This window comes from Drosophila gunungcola (assembly GCF_025200985.1).
Source record: "Drosophila gunungcola strain Sukarami chromosome 3L unlocalized genomic scaffold, Dgunungcola_SK_2 000003F, whole genome shotgun sequence".
NCBI lineage: Eukaryota > Metazoa > Arthropoda > Insecta > Diptera > Drosophilidae > Drosophila > Drosophila gunungcola.
This window is the reverse complement of record NW_026453179.1, coordinates 6,268,786-6,286,011: the sequence shown is the minus strand read 5'-3', so window position 1 is coordinate 6,286,011 and position 17,226 is coordinate 6,268,786. Positions and strand designations below refer to the sequence as shown.

Sequence of the window (17,226 nt, the reverse complement as noted above, 5' to 3'; positions counted from 1 at the left end):
CGGACCGGCCTTTATTTACTCTCGGTCAACAGAGTTCCGGGCCAGGAGATTATTTAGGGGTAGGGTAGGACCACAGGGCCATTTCCATGAATGCCGCATCATTTTTGTGTGTACTTAGCTAATTAGTCTAGTGTGCTAACTGAAACTGTCTGTGGAATTAAATGCCTCGGATTTTATTGTGCAAGCAATGGTGGGAAGATTAATTTCGGGTCTTGTTGGGATAGTTATAGTTACACCCATGATGAGATGATTGCAACTCGTGTAAATATTTGTATTGCGAGTGAGGGTGTGGTGTGTGGGATTCCTACTTCTTGGCAAGACAGTTTAATTCTAAGCAAAACAGGAATGCTCACATTTTCCAAAGCCAAATTCAAGATCGCTTTACATTGAAAGTGGTTGTATAATCACTAAACCTTTCTATTTAAATAGTATATTTAGTTTATATGTCAAATTCTCTAAGATTGTGGTTTTAAATGAAATACAAAAGCTTTATAATAATCACTTTAGCAAATAACCGAACTTTGTTTTAAGACGGTAAATAAATTCTTAAATGAGTTAATGCAATTATATTACGACATTACTGTAAACATATTTAAGGGTGTATACAAAATTCTAAAATGCCTAGCTTTGCAAGCTTAAAACTCGAATGATGGAAGATTTTCATGGATTTTGCAAAAAGAAGTAAAACTCTCTCTTACAATAAATTTGAATTGATTTTTTAAGGGATTATTTATTCATGTCCTAGTTACTCTGCAAAGGAAATCAATAAATCTGGATTTTTCACGCATTAGGGTTATCAAATTTCTTAAAAACCAAGCCATTTAATTGTGAACTGATTAATATGCAAGAGAGGACAATTTAAAGTGAAAAATTGTTTATCGATTTAATTTAAAACCATGAATTTAAGGGATAAAGGAAAGGTCTCTTTTCCTAAAAAGCACGTGCTGGGGAATAAAAACGTCAACAATAACAAAGGGCACGTGTCGGATGGAGGGAGACCCTTTGGTTCTGGGCCCTGCCTCTTTTTCTGGCTTCCGCTGGCTCTTCCATTCGAACTCCGGGTTCCAGAGGGCGAACAACTACCCTCAGATTTTGGGGGTGGGCCTTCCAATTGGAACGGCCGAGTGCGCAGGTCCTTCGAAGTCCTGCCAGTTGAAGTTTCAACCACTCGGGGCAGGACTTTTACTTGTCGCATCCAGTCTGGAGTTGAACATCGAAGAAAACGGCAGCAAAACGAAAACTGCTCCTCGAAAACCGTGAATTCAGAAGGGACTGTGTGAGAGCAGCCAGGAATCCAATCAGACACACGCACACATAAAGACATCCACACCCATACACCGACACTGACACGCACACAACCTACTCGGTCGCCTGTACGAACACACCCTCTCGCACACCCATGCACTCGTGTACATATAGCTTACATAAAGTCTAAGGAAAAATCGATTGGAGTGCATTAAATATTCAGTATAAAAAAGAAAAGTTCTCGAGCAAAAATCTCGACCAGTGCGAATTTTCCGCTTTAGCTTACGGCGAAGAAAAGTCCCAGAGCCAGTGAAAAAATATGACTAATCTGCAGTGACGACATACGCCGCTTACACAATTTCTCTACACCAATTAATCGGAGACTTAAACTCGAGGCGGACATTTTCCCATTGACAATCGTACAAAAATGGTCACCGAAAATGGAGCTCAGGTAAAATGAATTTTTCATCTCGGTTTCCATTTTGTGGGGATTTTCTTTTTTCGGGCACAGAATGAAGATTCTGGGGGGCAGCCATGTTGGCGTCCATTTTGCGGATTATCGATTTTTCGTTGTCTGGCTGAAAAAGTGCAGCGAAGTTGAGGAAAAATCTGGTAAAAAGGGGTTTTTCGAGGAGTAACAAGAGTTAAAACTATGATTTTCCTTGTAAATTTCCGGGTAGTAACACTATTTTCGTTGGCAACGAACTTTATTGATTTTTCACTCCATTAAAATACCCCATTTAATTTAAGGGCGTTGCAGGCGATTCCCATTTAAGCCTAAACAATGGTCTAAAAATAATTGCTGTACTAACCAACGGCAATCCGAGCCAGGTGGTGGCTCACACTGGCACCACCATCACTACACCACTGTCCTTTTAATCGGAACTGGGTGTGGTGCGTGCGTGTATTGTTGGCAGCAGTGTAAGGTAATCGAGATTTAGGTTAAGCCTAATGATGACATGCGACACTCGTGCCAAGATGGGGGAAAAATCCATAATAGATGACTCACTTTTTCATCTGGGTACGCGCTGCTGCACTAAGAGATTGTTTGTTGCTCCTGGTAAGGACAGCCACTCGGACTTCGATTAGGCGTAAAGCTCGTTGCCAAGTACCAACTTGGCCACACAAGTTCAAAGCAAATACTCTTCAAGGCGAAACTCCTTTAGACGAGCACTCAATTTGCCCGAGTTGAGCCCCTCGTTATACAATGACGAAAACGGGGAGCGAGGCCGAGCCCAAGAACCTTTGAACTTTCGGAACACGTCTGGGAATCACCTCACCATACAGGGAGAGAAATGTATCTCAATTTCTGTTTGTCCTCATCAGCTATGCCATAAAATAATACTATAAATTATATGAAAAATCATGTAGGAATCAAACAATAAAAGAAAATAATGAAATGTTAATCGAAAAATGGGCTTAGGTAAATTTTGAAAGTTGTTAATTGAATCATAGAATAGAATACGTGTTTACTATTTGGTGCTTTTCAAATTCTTTGTTAATATTTACTTAATATTGGTATTGTATATATTGAAGTCATTTAAACGAGTACATATAAGAAAACAGTATAATAACATATGCATTTTTTTTAGTTAATAATAATTTAATAACAAATATTAGAATTGAAGTTTTCCAACTCTTTCATTGCAATGCCATAACTGTGTTAATGAACATTTATAAATTTGCTTCAAAGAAGTACAACTTGTACACAATTACTCCCTTGCAGTAAAAACTGTTTCAATATGGCGAAAATCAATAACAACATTAACACTTGCTAATATATTTTCCATGTGCAGTCGAGCAAACAGAGTTCAGGAAGCAGTCGGGGCAAACAAGCTCCTTTTGAATTCGTATGTATGCCCATGGCATGTGAAATGAGTTTTCTTTTTTGTCCGCTTGTGTATATCCTTCACACATTTCCTTGTTTGCCAAAGTACGGTAGATGGGTGGATGAACGGATGTGGGTGTGGGTGGTGCATTGGAGTGGGCGGACATGGAGGGGTATTAACGCTCAGGAAGCGGGTCTGGCGGGTGTCTGAGCTGCGGTCACTCTCCAGCGAGTTTCGCTCCCTTCCAGTGCGAAAATTTCCGATTTGCCGACTTCCAGTTGCAGTTTGAAAACGCGACATGACGTCATTTTCGATATCGAAAACCCTGGCGAGCGTTGGGGGAGAAAAACATAAACAAAACCACCATCGACAGCTGAGCTCCGCTGTGTGGGTGGGTGGGTTTTTTCTTTTCAGTGGGTGGGCGTTGGCCATTAGACCGAACAACCCGTACACCTGCGCCAAAAGCCGGAAAAGCGCCGGTGACCCCTCGCCTTGACCGTCGTGGGTTGAACTTGAGGCAACGAGCAGGTGCATAATAACTATAAAATCCTATTCCACTCCACTTAGTAGGGGCACCAAACTTGGAGTTGCGCAACCTAGCAACGATCAATAGAACCCCAAGTGCACACAATCCCCTCCTCTTTTATGACCACCCACCCGTCAGGTGATGAATACGCATCCGACACGCAACTAAATAAAAAGCAGATGTAAAGTTTTCCCAGACTGGTTTCCACCTGGAAAAGATATATTGCATTGCGGTTGATAAGCCGACATGCAATTTTTTCTAGTTGACCTTTGCCCCATTTGATACCTGAGCAAAAATAAACGCAATTTTCAGCTTAAGACCTTAATGTTGCTTTTCGCATTTTTCAAGCGATAAATCAGGAAAATGACTATAATACTAAAGTTTAAACGAAAGTAGTATTATTTAATTTAATTATTAAATAAATACAATTAACACAAATATTGTATTTTTTTTGTGATACGTGTATTGACATGCGTTCTATTTTTAATATTTTTGTGTATCAATACCCTTTGATAACTTCTATAAAATATAAGGTAACTTTTCAAAAAAATTGAATGTTTTAACTTAAGACTTACTTATCTAGTTTTTCTTGTTTGGTTTCGATTTTAACTTAACAATTACATTTTTATTTTAGGGCGATGGAAACACTTCCTTCCTGCGTGCAGCTCGCGCCGGAAATCTGGAGCGAGTGCTCGAGCATTTGAAGAACAACATTGACATTAACACCAGCAATGCGGTGAGTCATTAAGAAATTGTAGTGCAAACTGATGCCCTAACTAATCCCATGATTTCCCCCCTAGAACGGTCTAAACGCCCTCCATCTGGCCTCCAAGGATGGCCACATTCACGTCGTCTCGGAGCTGCTGCGTCGTGGGGCGATTGTGGACAGTGCCACCAAGAAGGGCAACACCGCTCTCCACATCGCCTCGCTGGCCGGACAGGAGGAGGTGGTGAAGCTGCTGCTGGAGCACAATGCCTCCGTAAATGTGCAATCCCAGAACGGATTCACACCCCTCTACATGGCCGCCCAGGAGAACCACGATGCGGTGGTGCGTCTGCTTCTGTCCAACGGCGCCAACCAGAGTCTGGCCACCGAGGATGGCTTCACTCCGCTGGCAGTGGCCATGCAGCAGGGACACGACAAAGTGGTGGCCGTGCTCCTCGAGAGCGACACCCGGGGAAAGGTTAGACTTCCAGCACTGCACATTGCCGCCAAAAAGGACGATGTCAAGGCTGCCACTCTGCTCCTGGATGTGAGTATTCTGCAAGCAATGCTTATGCTTAGTTAGTCTACTGTTAATTTACTTCTCATGAGGACGAAAAAAATAAAAAACTTATTTATAATTTTTTTTCCTCCTCATCTGTAGAATTTCTAGTCCTTGAGATAAAATTGATTATTTATCTTAATATTGCATCCAAGACAAAAAGTTTGGAAATGGTTGTTACAATTTTGGAATTACAAGTTTTGAAGATTTATTAGCATAATATTATAAAAAAAAATGAAGTTTTTAACATTAATATCATTATTGCTAATGAAAAACATTCTATTAGAAAGAAAATTTATTCGTGCAAATATGACTCTCAGTTTTAAAAATAAAACAAAAATTAAATAAAATAGGAGATATTTTTTCAATAAGTTTTGAAACTTACAAAGTTAAAAATTCTGTTATATGAAAACTTTATTAATTTGCTATATCCAATAAAATTGGCCATAATAACGAAATTTTATCCAATTTGGCTCTTTCAGAATGACCACAATCCGGACGTAACTTCCAAGTCGGGTTTCACCCCGCTGCACATCGCTTCTCATTATGGCAACCAGAACATCGCCAACCTGCTCATCCAGAAGGGCGCCGATGTGAACTACTCGGCGAAGCACAACATCAGTCCACTGCACGTGGCCGCCAAGTGGGGCAAGACCAATATGGTGTCCCTGCTGCTGGAGAAGGGTGGTAACATCGAGGCGAAGACCCGGGACGGACTCACTCCGCTCCATTGTGCCGCTCGTTCGGGTCACGAGCAGGTGGTGGACATGCTGCTCGAGCGGGGAGCTCCCATCAGCGCCAAGACCAAAAACGGATTGGCACCCCTCCATATGGCCGCCCAGGGTGAGCATGTGGATGCCGCCCGCATCCTGTTGTACCATCGTGCTCCCGTCGACGAGGTAACCGTGGATTACCTGACCGCCCTTCATGTGGCCGCCCACTGTGGTCACGTGAGAGTGGCCAAACTTCTCCTGGACCGGAATGCGGACGCCAATGCAAGGGCCTTGAATGGATTCACTCCGCTGCACATTGCCTGCAAGAAGAACCGCTTGAAGGTGGTGGAGCTGCTCCTGCGGCATGGGGCCAGCATAAGTGCCACCACGGAGAGTGGGCTTACTCCGCTCCACGTGGCCGCCTTCATGGGCTGCATGAACATCGTCATCTATCTGCTACAGCACGATGCCAGTCCCGATGTGCCCACTGTGCGCGGTGAGACACCACTCCATCTGGCCGCCAGAGCCAACCAGGTGAGTCAGGATTTAATGATGGCTTAAAGCAATTAGTGTTCTTTAAGATAAATTAATAATTAAATGAATTGAAACCTTTTGGGATCCGTCTACTGAATTTAAATCATTCAAAGTAGTTTTAATTTATACACATTTTTTTTACTATTTAGATTTGAAGTAATACAACGATAAAACAGCAAATATTTTGATTATTTATGTCCGTAATGGAGCATAAGGCCAGTTTTATCCTTTATTTATAATTAACATAATATATAAACTTCTTTGTAATTCATTTCGCCAGATCGTTTCTGTCTATTTGGATAACATACTCTATACAAAGCTTCTCTTGTACACAATATGGGTATTAAGAAAATTGATTTAGAAATCAAATTTTCGAGCTTAAATTGTCCTCCTATAAAATATACATTTGAGTAGTGGAAATCGTAAATATAGATATACAAATTATAAACATTTTGCCGTCCGATCTATACGCGAGGTTTAATCTTGATCTTTGAAAACATAAGCTAAGACGACTGCGAAAAGATATATAAAATAAAAACCTTGCAGACGACAATGCACCAAAAATATACAACACTCTTCAAATATAAGACAAAAATCCTTTTAATGAGCACGACATGAACCTAAATTCGGTCTAACGATCTAAGGACTTAATACTTACCTCTGTAGAAATGTAACTCTCTTTTGTACTCCACATGACCTCTTCCAGACCGACATCATTCGCATCCTGCTGCGCAATGGCGCCCAGGTGGACGCCCGTGCCCGCGAGCAGCAGACGCCGCTGCACATCGCCTCGCGGTTGGGAAACGTGGACATCGTGATGCTGCTGCTGCAGCATGGCGCCCAGGTGGACGCCACCACCAAGGACATGTACACGGCACTCCATATCGCCGCCAAGGAGGGCCAGGACGAGGTAAAAGAGCTGATTGCGAAAAAGATCACCGACCACATCGACACCGTTTACCTGATGCAGTTGTTTTGGATACGCCATCAGGAGTTTTTCATTTGATTTTAAGTTTTTCAATCGACCTTTTGGTTTTGGTTTTTGTAATTGTATCGGTATTATGAGTTGTCTGTTTAGCTCTTGTGTTGTTGTATTTTTGGCGTTTTGTTTTTGAATAAATGTTGCAACTCTTATTTTTTTTAGTACATATTTGATATTATGATTTGTTACGAAACATTTTGGTAATTTGATTTTTGGCACGTAGCTTAGTGGGATTGCCTGGCAATCGTATTCATGTGTGTGACTTTGTTGTAACCTCCTGCAGGTGGCCGCTGTGCTAATTGAGAACGGCGCCGCCTTGGATGCCGCCACCAAGAAGGGATTCACTCCTCTGCACTTGACGGCCAAATACGGACACATCAAGGTGGCCCAGTTGCTGCTCCAAAAGGAGGCGGACGTGGACGCCCAGGGCAAGAATGGAGTCACCCCGTTGCATGTGGCCTGTCACTACAACAACCAGCAGGTGGCGTTGTTGCTCCTGGAGAAGGGAGCCAGTCCACATGCCACGGCCAAGAACGGACACACACCACTCCACATTGCGGCCAGGAAGAACCAGATGGACATAGCCACCACCCTGTTGGAATATGGCGCTCTGGCCAATGCCGAGAGCAAGGCCGGATTCACGCCCCTCCATTTGAGCAGCCAGGAGGGCCATGCCGAGATCTCCAATCTGCTGATCGAGCACAAGGCCGCCGTCAACCATCCGGCCAAGAATGGCCTAACACCCATGCACCTGTGTGCCCAGGAGGACAACGTGAATGTGGCCGAGATCCTGGAGAAGAATGGCGCCAACATCGACATGGCCACCAAGGCCGGCTACACGCCCTTGCATGTGGCCTCGCACTTTGGACAGGCCAACATGGTGCGCTTCTTGCTGCAGAACGGAGCCAATGTGGATGCGGCCACCTCGATTGGGTACACACCGCTGCATCAGACCGCCCAGCAGGGTCATTGCCACATTGTGAACCTCCTGCTGGAGCACAAGGCCAATGCCAATGCCCAGACGGTCAATGGGCAGACACCGTTGCACATTGCCCGCAAGTTGGGCTACATCAGTGTCCTGGACTCGCTCAAGACCATCACCAAGGAGGACGAGGCCGCCACGGCTCCGGCCCAAACCGAGGAGAAGTACCGCGTGGTGGCTCCAGAGGCCATGCACGAGTCATTCATGTCCGACTCCGAGGAAGAGGGCGGTACGTACACCCCACATACACCCATCCAAAAACCCTAACCATAAGCCACAAGATCATAAGATCACAAGATCACTGCCCAGCTAGTCAGCCAGCACACAGACACTGAGCACCACCCATAGATTATATAGTTTACGATAGTCCTAAGTGAATCCCCGCTCTTTCATGTGTGTGTCAGGTGACACTAACTGGCAACTGGACGCTGGCTACGAGTACGGCATTGGCCCGATCTATCTGCCGTACTACCAGGGCGACAAACTCTGTGTCTCCAGTAAGTGACCAGGGCCACTTGGAAACCCCCTATCCGTATCCGTATCCGTATCCGTAACCGTATCCGTATACTCGTATTCGTATTCCTATCTTAAGTGCTGGCCGTTATCAAGTGCACTAATTGGCTGTGATTAAAACATGATTGGCTTAATGAAATGTCCACCAAAGTTTGGCGTTCTCCTGGCACTTTATATGGGCCTAAAATGTATAAATGTAAACTATTTTCTTGACGTTGTAATTGGGCGATGGAGGGAAGACTTTAAACTCTACTTAAACTTTAAAAAATAATGACCAATATCAATTAATAGGAGAAAATGATATATTGCAATATTTGTATAATATTTGTTTGTAGATATTTGTACTAAAAATCTATATTAGTCAGCGGAACCCTTTTACAGCAGGAAATATTTATAATAATTTATAAACTATAGCCGTATATTAATATTCAATGTTTTTGGAAAAGATTTTGAAAAAAATAATTAGGTAGGAGTCTAAACAAAAATGCCATATAAATCAAGCCTATCAAATAGCTCTTAGAAGCTTTTTAATAGTCTAATTAGCTTCCAGAAACATAGAGACTTTTGTCCGGGTTGTCAGAGTTTAGGCTGAGATAATTTGAACCCGAATTCGCTTGAAGTCGCGGCATGAAAAAATGTACTCTTCTGTGTCTTTATCTATACCACCACTATTATCGTATCCATGTTATATGCTCCTATTTAATGGTCATGCTAGCTTTATATCACCCTTATATATATATATATTTATTATACCGATTATAAAATGAAGCATGTAAAACTGACGAAATTTTGTAACTAAAATCAAACTCATTTGCATTCTTCTATTTTCAATGCACTGCGCTCTCATCTGCAATTCGACAATACCAACCAACCAACCAACAACAATTCCAACACTTAAACAACAACAATACCACCAAACAACAACAATAATTCAAAATAATAACAACAACTACAACGCTATATGGCCAATTGGACTGTCTTGTGCTTAAACAAAATGCAAATGCTGCGGAATGCCCTCGAAACGCATCGAAATCGAATCAAAACTCTAGGCGAAGACAATATGCTATCAGACCAACCATACCGCTATTTGACCGTTGATGAAATGAAATCCCTAGGCGACGACTCGCTCCCGATCGATGTGACCCGCGATGAGCGCATGGACTCCAACCGGATGACCCAGAGCACCGAGTATGCCTCTGGAGTGCCGCCGACCATCGGCGAGGAGGTGATCAGTCCGCACAAGGCCCAGGTCTACGGCAGTTCGCCCAAGGCCACCGTGGATGGGGTGTACATTGCCAATGGATCTGGACACGATGAGCCGCCGCATGTGGGGTGAGTTATTGTTGTGAGCCATACCATTTAATTTTGGTTTTGTGATTTTTCGAAACTATGATTAAGATTTCATGTGCTCCGGAGTTTTCAAGTTCTTGTGAAAAGTAATTTCTTTCCAAAAAGTGATGACCTATATTTAACAGGAAACAAAGCCGAACATGCACATATTCGTGCGGTGTTCAACGATACTTTTTGAAGTATCTTTTATAAAAAATATTTTTTTAACTTCCAAGCTTGTAACTAATTACTTTTAGAAATAACTAGATAAAATATATAATTGCCTTCTGGGATTATTTATTAATCTAGAACTACTTCCAAGACTGGAAAACACCACAATAACCGAATTTCAGTTTAATTCTAAGTATGACACAAGTTCACTTTAAGTCGACTTCTCTAACTATTTTAATATATCGTTTAAAAGTGTCTGTTTCGTTGTAGGGCTTTGTTTCATTTATTTAATTTTTTAAGTCGAATCAAGTAACAAGTCCCATCTTTACTTAATTGTCGGTTTCTTTGTAGTCGCAAACTGAGCTGGAAGAGCTTCCTGGTGTCCTTCCTGGTCGATGCCCGTGGAGGAGCCATGCGTGGCTGTCGGCACAGTGGCGTCCGGATGATCATTCCCTCCCGATCCACCTGTCAGCCAACTAGGGTCACCTGTCGCTATGTGAAACCGCAGCGCACCATGCATCCCCCTCAACTGATGGAGGGCGAGGCTCTGGCCAGTCGTGTCCTGGAACTGGGCCCTTGCTCCACCAAGTTCATTGGGCCGGTGGTCATGGAGGTGCCACATTTCGCCTCGCTGCGTGGCAAGGAGCGCGAGATCATTATCCTGCGCTCGGACAACGGTGAAACATGGCGGGAGCACACCATCGATAACTCCGAGGAGATTATCCACGATGTCCTGCAGCAGTGTTTCGAGCCAGAGGGTGAGTGGGGGGTAGGGATGTTCTCAGCTTTTCACTGGTCTATAACTGGAGTTTTTTGTTGCAGAAATTACCCAACTGGAGGAGCAGGCTGGCAACCATGTCTGTCGCTTTGTCACCTACGACTTCCCTCAGTACTTCGCCGTGGTATCGCGTATACGCCAGGAGGTACATGCCATTGGGCCCGAGGGCGGCATGGTGTCCAGCACAGTGGTGCCACAGGTGCAGGCCGTCTTCCCACAGGGAGCCCTCACCAAGAAGATCAAAGTTGGCTTACAGGTAAACCTCTTTAAACCGCGCAAGGGCGTTGCGCCTGAGAAATTGCGCAAAATAAGCGTCAATCATGTGCCCAAGAAGAAGCGCTTCTCGCTCATCTGGTAAACCAAACAGGCCACTTAAATCTGTACTTAAACGAAAGAAAAATTCAAATTATTTATCGGTCAGCATATATACTCGAGCATTTAATCTACAACTTCCCCAAAGAATATCAAAAAAGAATGCAAAAAATGTTTTCCATTATGAAAATGAGCATTTATAACCAGTACTCCTATAACCAGTAACTAATAACCATCTATGTTAACCCGCCCTTAAACCTTTGTAGCGAAGTATGGTAGATACAAAATTCCAAAGTTAATTTACAATGGTCAGAATGGAATGATTCTCCCCAAACCTAAACCATTGTAAACGAGCTTTGGAGTTGACATTTCCAAATGTTATTTCTCGTATGAAATATGTGCACTTTGTTTGATTATATTTAGACACACTTAATAACTTTACGTCACTAAGCTTATGGAGCCATTGTTTAATCGGTATCCCCATGCTAACCTAGTCAGAAATGCTATGCAAAACAGTGACATACAATAATACAATTATATGAACCGATTCAATTTGATCATGGATCAAGCGAAGTCTGTCAGATCGCAGAACTTCGTGAAGCTTATAAACAGCAAGAGCAAAAACAACTGTCCAACTTGATAAGACATATGAATATCTTATATCGAATATTATGATACATTTACCTATATGCTAACTACTCTTAACTATTCATACATTATTTATGATTATTATCTACTTATGCATAAGATTATACTTACAAGTTCTCTGAAATGCAGTACTACCCAATAAATTTAGTTCGAAAAAAAATTTATGCCAATGAAAATGTTTTAATTACTTTTCATTTAATTACTTTTTCATTCAATTGCTTTTTCAAAAAATAAATGAGAAGAGGTGAAAATAGTTTTCACAGAGAGTTACAATTGGGTCCGGTTTGGAGTGCCTAACGAAGTTGTAACATTTTAGCCATGCCGTAAGCAAAAAACGATTTTATAATGGCCCCACTCATGAGTTAAAAGTTTCGCACGTTTTATTTGCATTTATCTGATATCTGTAAACTTCTTTCTACATATAAAAATGTTTATTTTCCTTTAAGTTTTGTACATTGTATAAAGTTTTGCGTTCCCTTTCTAGTTCTTCAGTTGTAGACAGAGTTTTTTTGATAACTAAATTTATTGGGACATAAATGGGCTCGAACATTGTTATCGTTTGTAGTTAACTTATGCTGTAATTTAACTGAAACATGCAATTGCTCAATACAACCAACCATGAAAACTATATGCATAAACATCCAACCAATAAGCATTGTACAGAAACACAAAAACTGAAAACAAAGTGTAATCGAATCGAGAATGTTCACCATTTAGCCCAAGACTCATTTCATTTTATTTGTTTTATTCATTTCCGTATGACGGACAAGAAGCGCATATTTCGTATATATACTTTTGTTTGTCAGTTTTGGTTAAGTTTCCTTTTGGTTCACCTCATGACTGTGTAATGTAAGCGTGTAAGCGTGGCCGGTAAATCGATTTTTGTCTATAGCGCCAATCGAAATCCGTTACACTCGTTCTAGGCCCAGCCGGTGGATCCCGATCTCACCGCCAAGCTTCTGGGGCGCGGCGTGGCCGTATCGCCCATTGTTACGGTCGAGCCACGTCGCCGTAAATTCCACAAGGCCATCACCCTCAGCATGCCCGCCCCCAAGGCTCACAGCCAGGGGATGATCAATCAGTACTCGGGCAACACGCCCACCCTGCGACTGCTCTGCTCGATTACAGGTAAGTTGAAGCCGATCCACTAACGAACCGCCCGTTAAGAGCCGGTATTTTGTGTTGTTTGTACGATGTGATCCAAGCAGTTATTATTACCAATTACTAATTACCATTATGACTATTACGAGTATATCCACTTACATTTTCATTACGTTAGTTGATGTTTTTTGAGTATTTCTGATCCTACTTGATACCCCCTTCCTATTCCTCTCTTCCTCTCTTATCTCTATATACCTCTGTCTCAGGCCTTCATTTACTTCATTCCTGTTTATGATTTCTTAAGTGTAACTATATATGCTTTCGTTGAGTTGAGTTTTGTACGTGCTTCCGTTGTTCAATTTGGTTGTCTATAACATTTAGAATACAGTATCTCATGTGCTAAAACGTAGTACTTTATATATACCATACGTGCCATATATATACTATATTCAATATGTACAGTGGAATTGAACAAATTTAAAGTAAAAAACTCTGGGGAGAGATCCCACATTGAAATTGTAATGATAATGAAATTGAATTGAAAGGCATTCGTTGGTAGGTCCCATCCGATCCGATCTGAAACATTGTGCTTGTGTCTGTGTAGTAGATGAGTAAACATAAGTTGTTCGAACGGGTTGTTCCGGCAGTATCCCGCATCATATCGTATCGTATCCTATCGTAACTCCTTTGGAACTCTAGCCAGTTGTAGAGCATTTGCCACCCTCACCTTCGATACGCTCATACATCAACGACACCCACACACAACACAGAAAAAAGATACAGCCACAGATACAGATACAGATAATCCACACCTATATCTCGTACTTTTACTCGATCCCAACCCAGATCAGTGTCATGTTCAGTGTGTCTCTTCATTGTGCCAAAAACGGTGTTCGTTCCGTTACCCTTTGTTCGATTTGCGTTCGTTACCGCTTTAGTTCGTTCTGATGATTTTCAATGATTTCGATTTGTATTTCGATTTCGTGTTGAGCAAAAACAAACCCAAACAAAACAAACTTCAATTCAATTCTTGATCGAAAACCTATTTAATTGTTCTATAATTTCGTACTAATGCGTCATTGCATACGTGTGCACGCATTCCGTTCTGTTTTCTCAATCCATTGAAGGTGTGTTTCGGAAAAGGTCTCTAAAAGGTAACTAAAACTGACTCAAACGTCACAAATACTAAAATAAATAATACAAAAATTCAGAAATTCACAAACATGTATGAAGTTTCAAATTGAAACTGTTTACAAAATAAAATCGTTATTTGTTCATATTTAGTTGTTTCGTTCTATGCCAAATAAAAAACAAAAAAAATAGTAATACAAATGATAATATTATTGTGTTGCAAAATAAGGCAAACAACAAATTCCAAGAAGAAAATTTGACAAAAAAATTTTTAAAATTCTGCATATTTTGTTTATGATAAATTCTCTTGTTAAGAAACTATTGCAAATATTTCAAACAATTAATTTTTCAACTTCTATGTCTTAAGTCCTTGTTTTTTCTGAGTTTCGTTGAGTTATTTGTTTTTCAGTTGCCCCGATAATTTCCTCCGTTTTTCTTAATTCTTTGCTTAAATTCGGGTTGCGCTGCGTCTTTGGGTTTACTGTACCAGATGCTCAGGGCTAACTTTCTGTTTGGTGGGGCCTGCTAAAGACCCCACTCGATTGGCAATGTTCTCTATGCCAAGATAATGCTTCCAGCTCAAAGCAGCTTAGTTTTTGAAGTAAGCAAACTTTCCAATTTACCTTTACGAACCTTAAGCTTGTCATGCAAATGTCTTTGCCGCCTTCTCTTTCTCTCTGTCTAACCTCTCCCCCTCTAACATACAATAATATGAACTACCTAAGCGATTTTCTGACTGCACGCGGTTTATTGCCAATTATATATAACTAAACTGCACAATTTCATTAAAGAGTTTGTAGGTTTTGTAAGCTAAACTAAACGCCAACTAAAGTTGCTCTTTGGGCCATTGAACCGTATTTAAAGCGAGGCCACCAGATTGTGCCAGAATACTTTAATCTCTTCAGTTGTTTCAATTAAAAATTCGTCTCTTATTCTTGTTCCATACTTACATATCATCTTGTTAAGGCTCTCAAGCTTTTTGTTTTATATGTATACATTTTTCGGTTGGAATGCCGTGCACCTGATTGTAGTTTATTTATCTGTTGTTTATTGAGCTTTTAATTTTTGTGTTGGTTTCTATTATTTCGTATAAAACAAAGCAGAATGGTATTATGTACACGACTGTTTTCCAAAAAATAAACCAAATGTGAATGATCAATTTTGAATTTCGACTGTTTGTGGCACCAAAGAGAACTTTTCTGAAACCGAATAAATGTCAACTATTGAAGAAGAAACTATAGTCAATCGAATCCTATGGCAAGCTCAATAAATCCTATTACAAACGGTGTTTTGTTAATGTACCATACAAATATAAACATATAAAATGTATTTTCAAGTTTCCGAATATTTTTAACATTCTTATTTAGTTTAGTTTATGTTTTTATGATTTGGTTTTTGATTCTGTTTCGTTGGGATTTCCGTTGATTTGAACACATTTACAACAAGAAACACGTGACGCGCTCACTTATTTTTCATTCAAGAGAAACCCAAAAATACGTTTTTCTAAAATATTAAGCATGTTATTTCAAAATGGCTTCGAGTAAGCGCAACAAGTACCTTAGTACTCATACCTCTGTAAATGCTACAGCCCAACCAAATTAACCAAATATATGCTTGAAATCAAAGTGCCTCATCAACTCATCAACTCACACACTCCACAAAACACATCACTCTATACAGTCAAAAGACGCCACATATCACTACATTCATACCATGTCACAGATAACAATATTCCTAATACTTATCGCTAAATACGATTTTAATACTATACCATAAACTATATACATTAATACTTTTCAATCCTATTCCATCTAATTGCTTTGTAATTAACACACACAATCGTAATTCTCTCTGAACAAGTTTTGTGTTATGTTTATGGTTTCGTTTGTGAAATTAGTTTAACAATTTTGGAATTCAATTCAATATTAATCTGCTAATGAGACAACAGTAGAGTTTTTCAAGAGTTTTTACATACATATATGTAGTCTATACGTAAAGCCCATTGTGCAACCTGTCAGTCTCGTAATTGATCGTTTCCCTTTTCCGTCTTCTATCTACTAATCCATCGCCAGGTGGACCATCCCGTGCTCAATGGGAGGATGTTACCGGTTCCACGCCCCTGACTTTTGTCAACGACTGTGTCTCCTTTACGACTACTGTATCTGCTCGTTTCTGGCTGATGGATTGTCGCAATATTTCGGACGCCACCAAAATGGCCACCGAGCTGTACAAGTGAGTGGTTGGACTTAAAATTTTACAAGAATCATATACCTATAATATATTATTCTCTGAATCTAGGGAAGTAATTCACGTGCCGTTCATTGCCAAGTTTGTGGTGTTCGCCAAGAAGATCGAACCTTTTGAGGCCCGTCTCCGCGTCTTCTGCATGACCGACGATCGCGAGGATAAAACACTCGAGAAGCACGAGCTCTACACGGAAGTGGCCAAGAGCCGCGATGTGGAGGTCCTTGAGGGCAAGCCGCAGTACATCGAAATGGCCGGCAACCTGGTACCCGTTACAAAATCGGGCGACCAGTTGCAGCTGCAATTCAAGGCCTTCCGAGAGAACCGCCTGCCCTTCACTGTGCGAGTCAAAGACCAGCATGCTGATATAGTGGGGCGCACACTGTTCATGAAAGAGCCGAAGGTGGCCAAGGGCGAGCCCCCGCAACAGCCCATTTGCATCCTGAACATCGTACTTCCGGAGGCTGTAATTCCGGACTCAACTACAGCTTTCTCGGACCGTGTCACCTCCGCCTACAGGACCTCAATGTTCAGTTTGAGCAAACATCAAAATGACCATTACATTGGGGACATCCGCATCGTTGATCTCTCAAACCTGTTGGGTAAAGATTGGATTCAGCTGGCCCCTGAAATTGGCATTAATGCGGAGGAAATTGACGAGATTATTAACCAGAACACCGACAGTATTGCCAGGCAGGCGCAGAGCATGATCCGCCTGTATAAGGACAAGCCCAACTACGATATCCTGTCACTGGAAACGGCTCTTAAGGACATAGGACGAGACGATATTATGAAAAAGTGCAAGAGTGGACGACTATCCCATTCACGGGAGTTTGACGAAACGGATATCATGAAAAACTCGGAATCCGTGGAGGAGCTGGTTCGCAAAGAAAGTAAGTAAAAGTTTGAAAATTAAATGGCCA

The 17,226-nt window shown here is 41.4% G+C and overlaps 1 protein-coding gene across 1 annotated transcript in view; it reads left to right on the top strand.

Annotated features, from left to right (window-relative positions):
* The window catches only part of LOC128258821 (ankyrin-2), a 61,215-nt gene that overhangs the window by 4,291 nt on the left and 39,698 nt on the right, over positions 1-17,226 (top strand). The window contains 11 exon segments of the mRNA XM_052990723.1: positions 4,235-4,336; positions 4,401-4,853; positions 5,348-6,112; positions 6,819-7,022; positions 7,378-8,305; positions 9,639-9,921; positions 10,441-10,847; positions 10,912-11,123; positions 12,751-12,955; positions 16,132-16,291; positions 16,358-17,196. Of these exon segments, the coding sequence (XP_052846683.1) occupies positions 4,235-4,336; positions 4,401-4,853; positions 5,348-6,112; positions 6,819-7,022; positions 7,378-8,305; positions 9,639-9,921; positions 10,441-10,847; positions 10,912-11,123; positions 12,751-12,955; positions 16,132-16,291; positions 16,358-17,196 (4,558 nt within the window).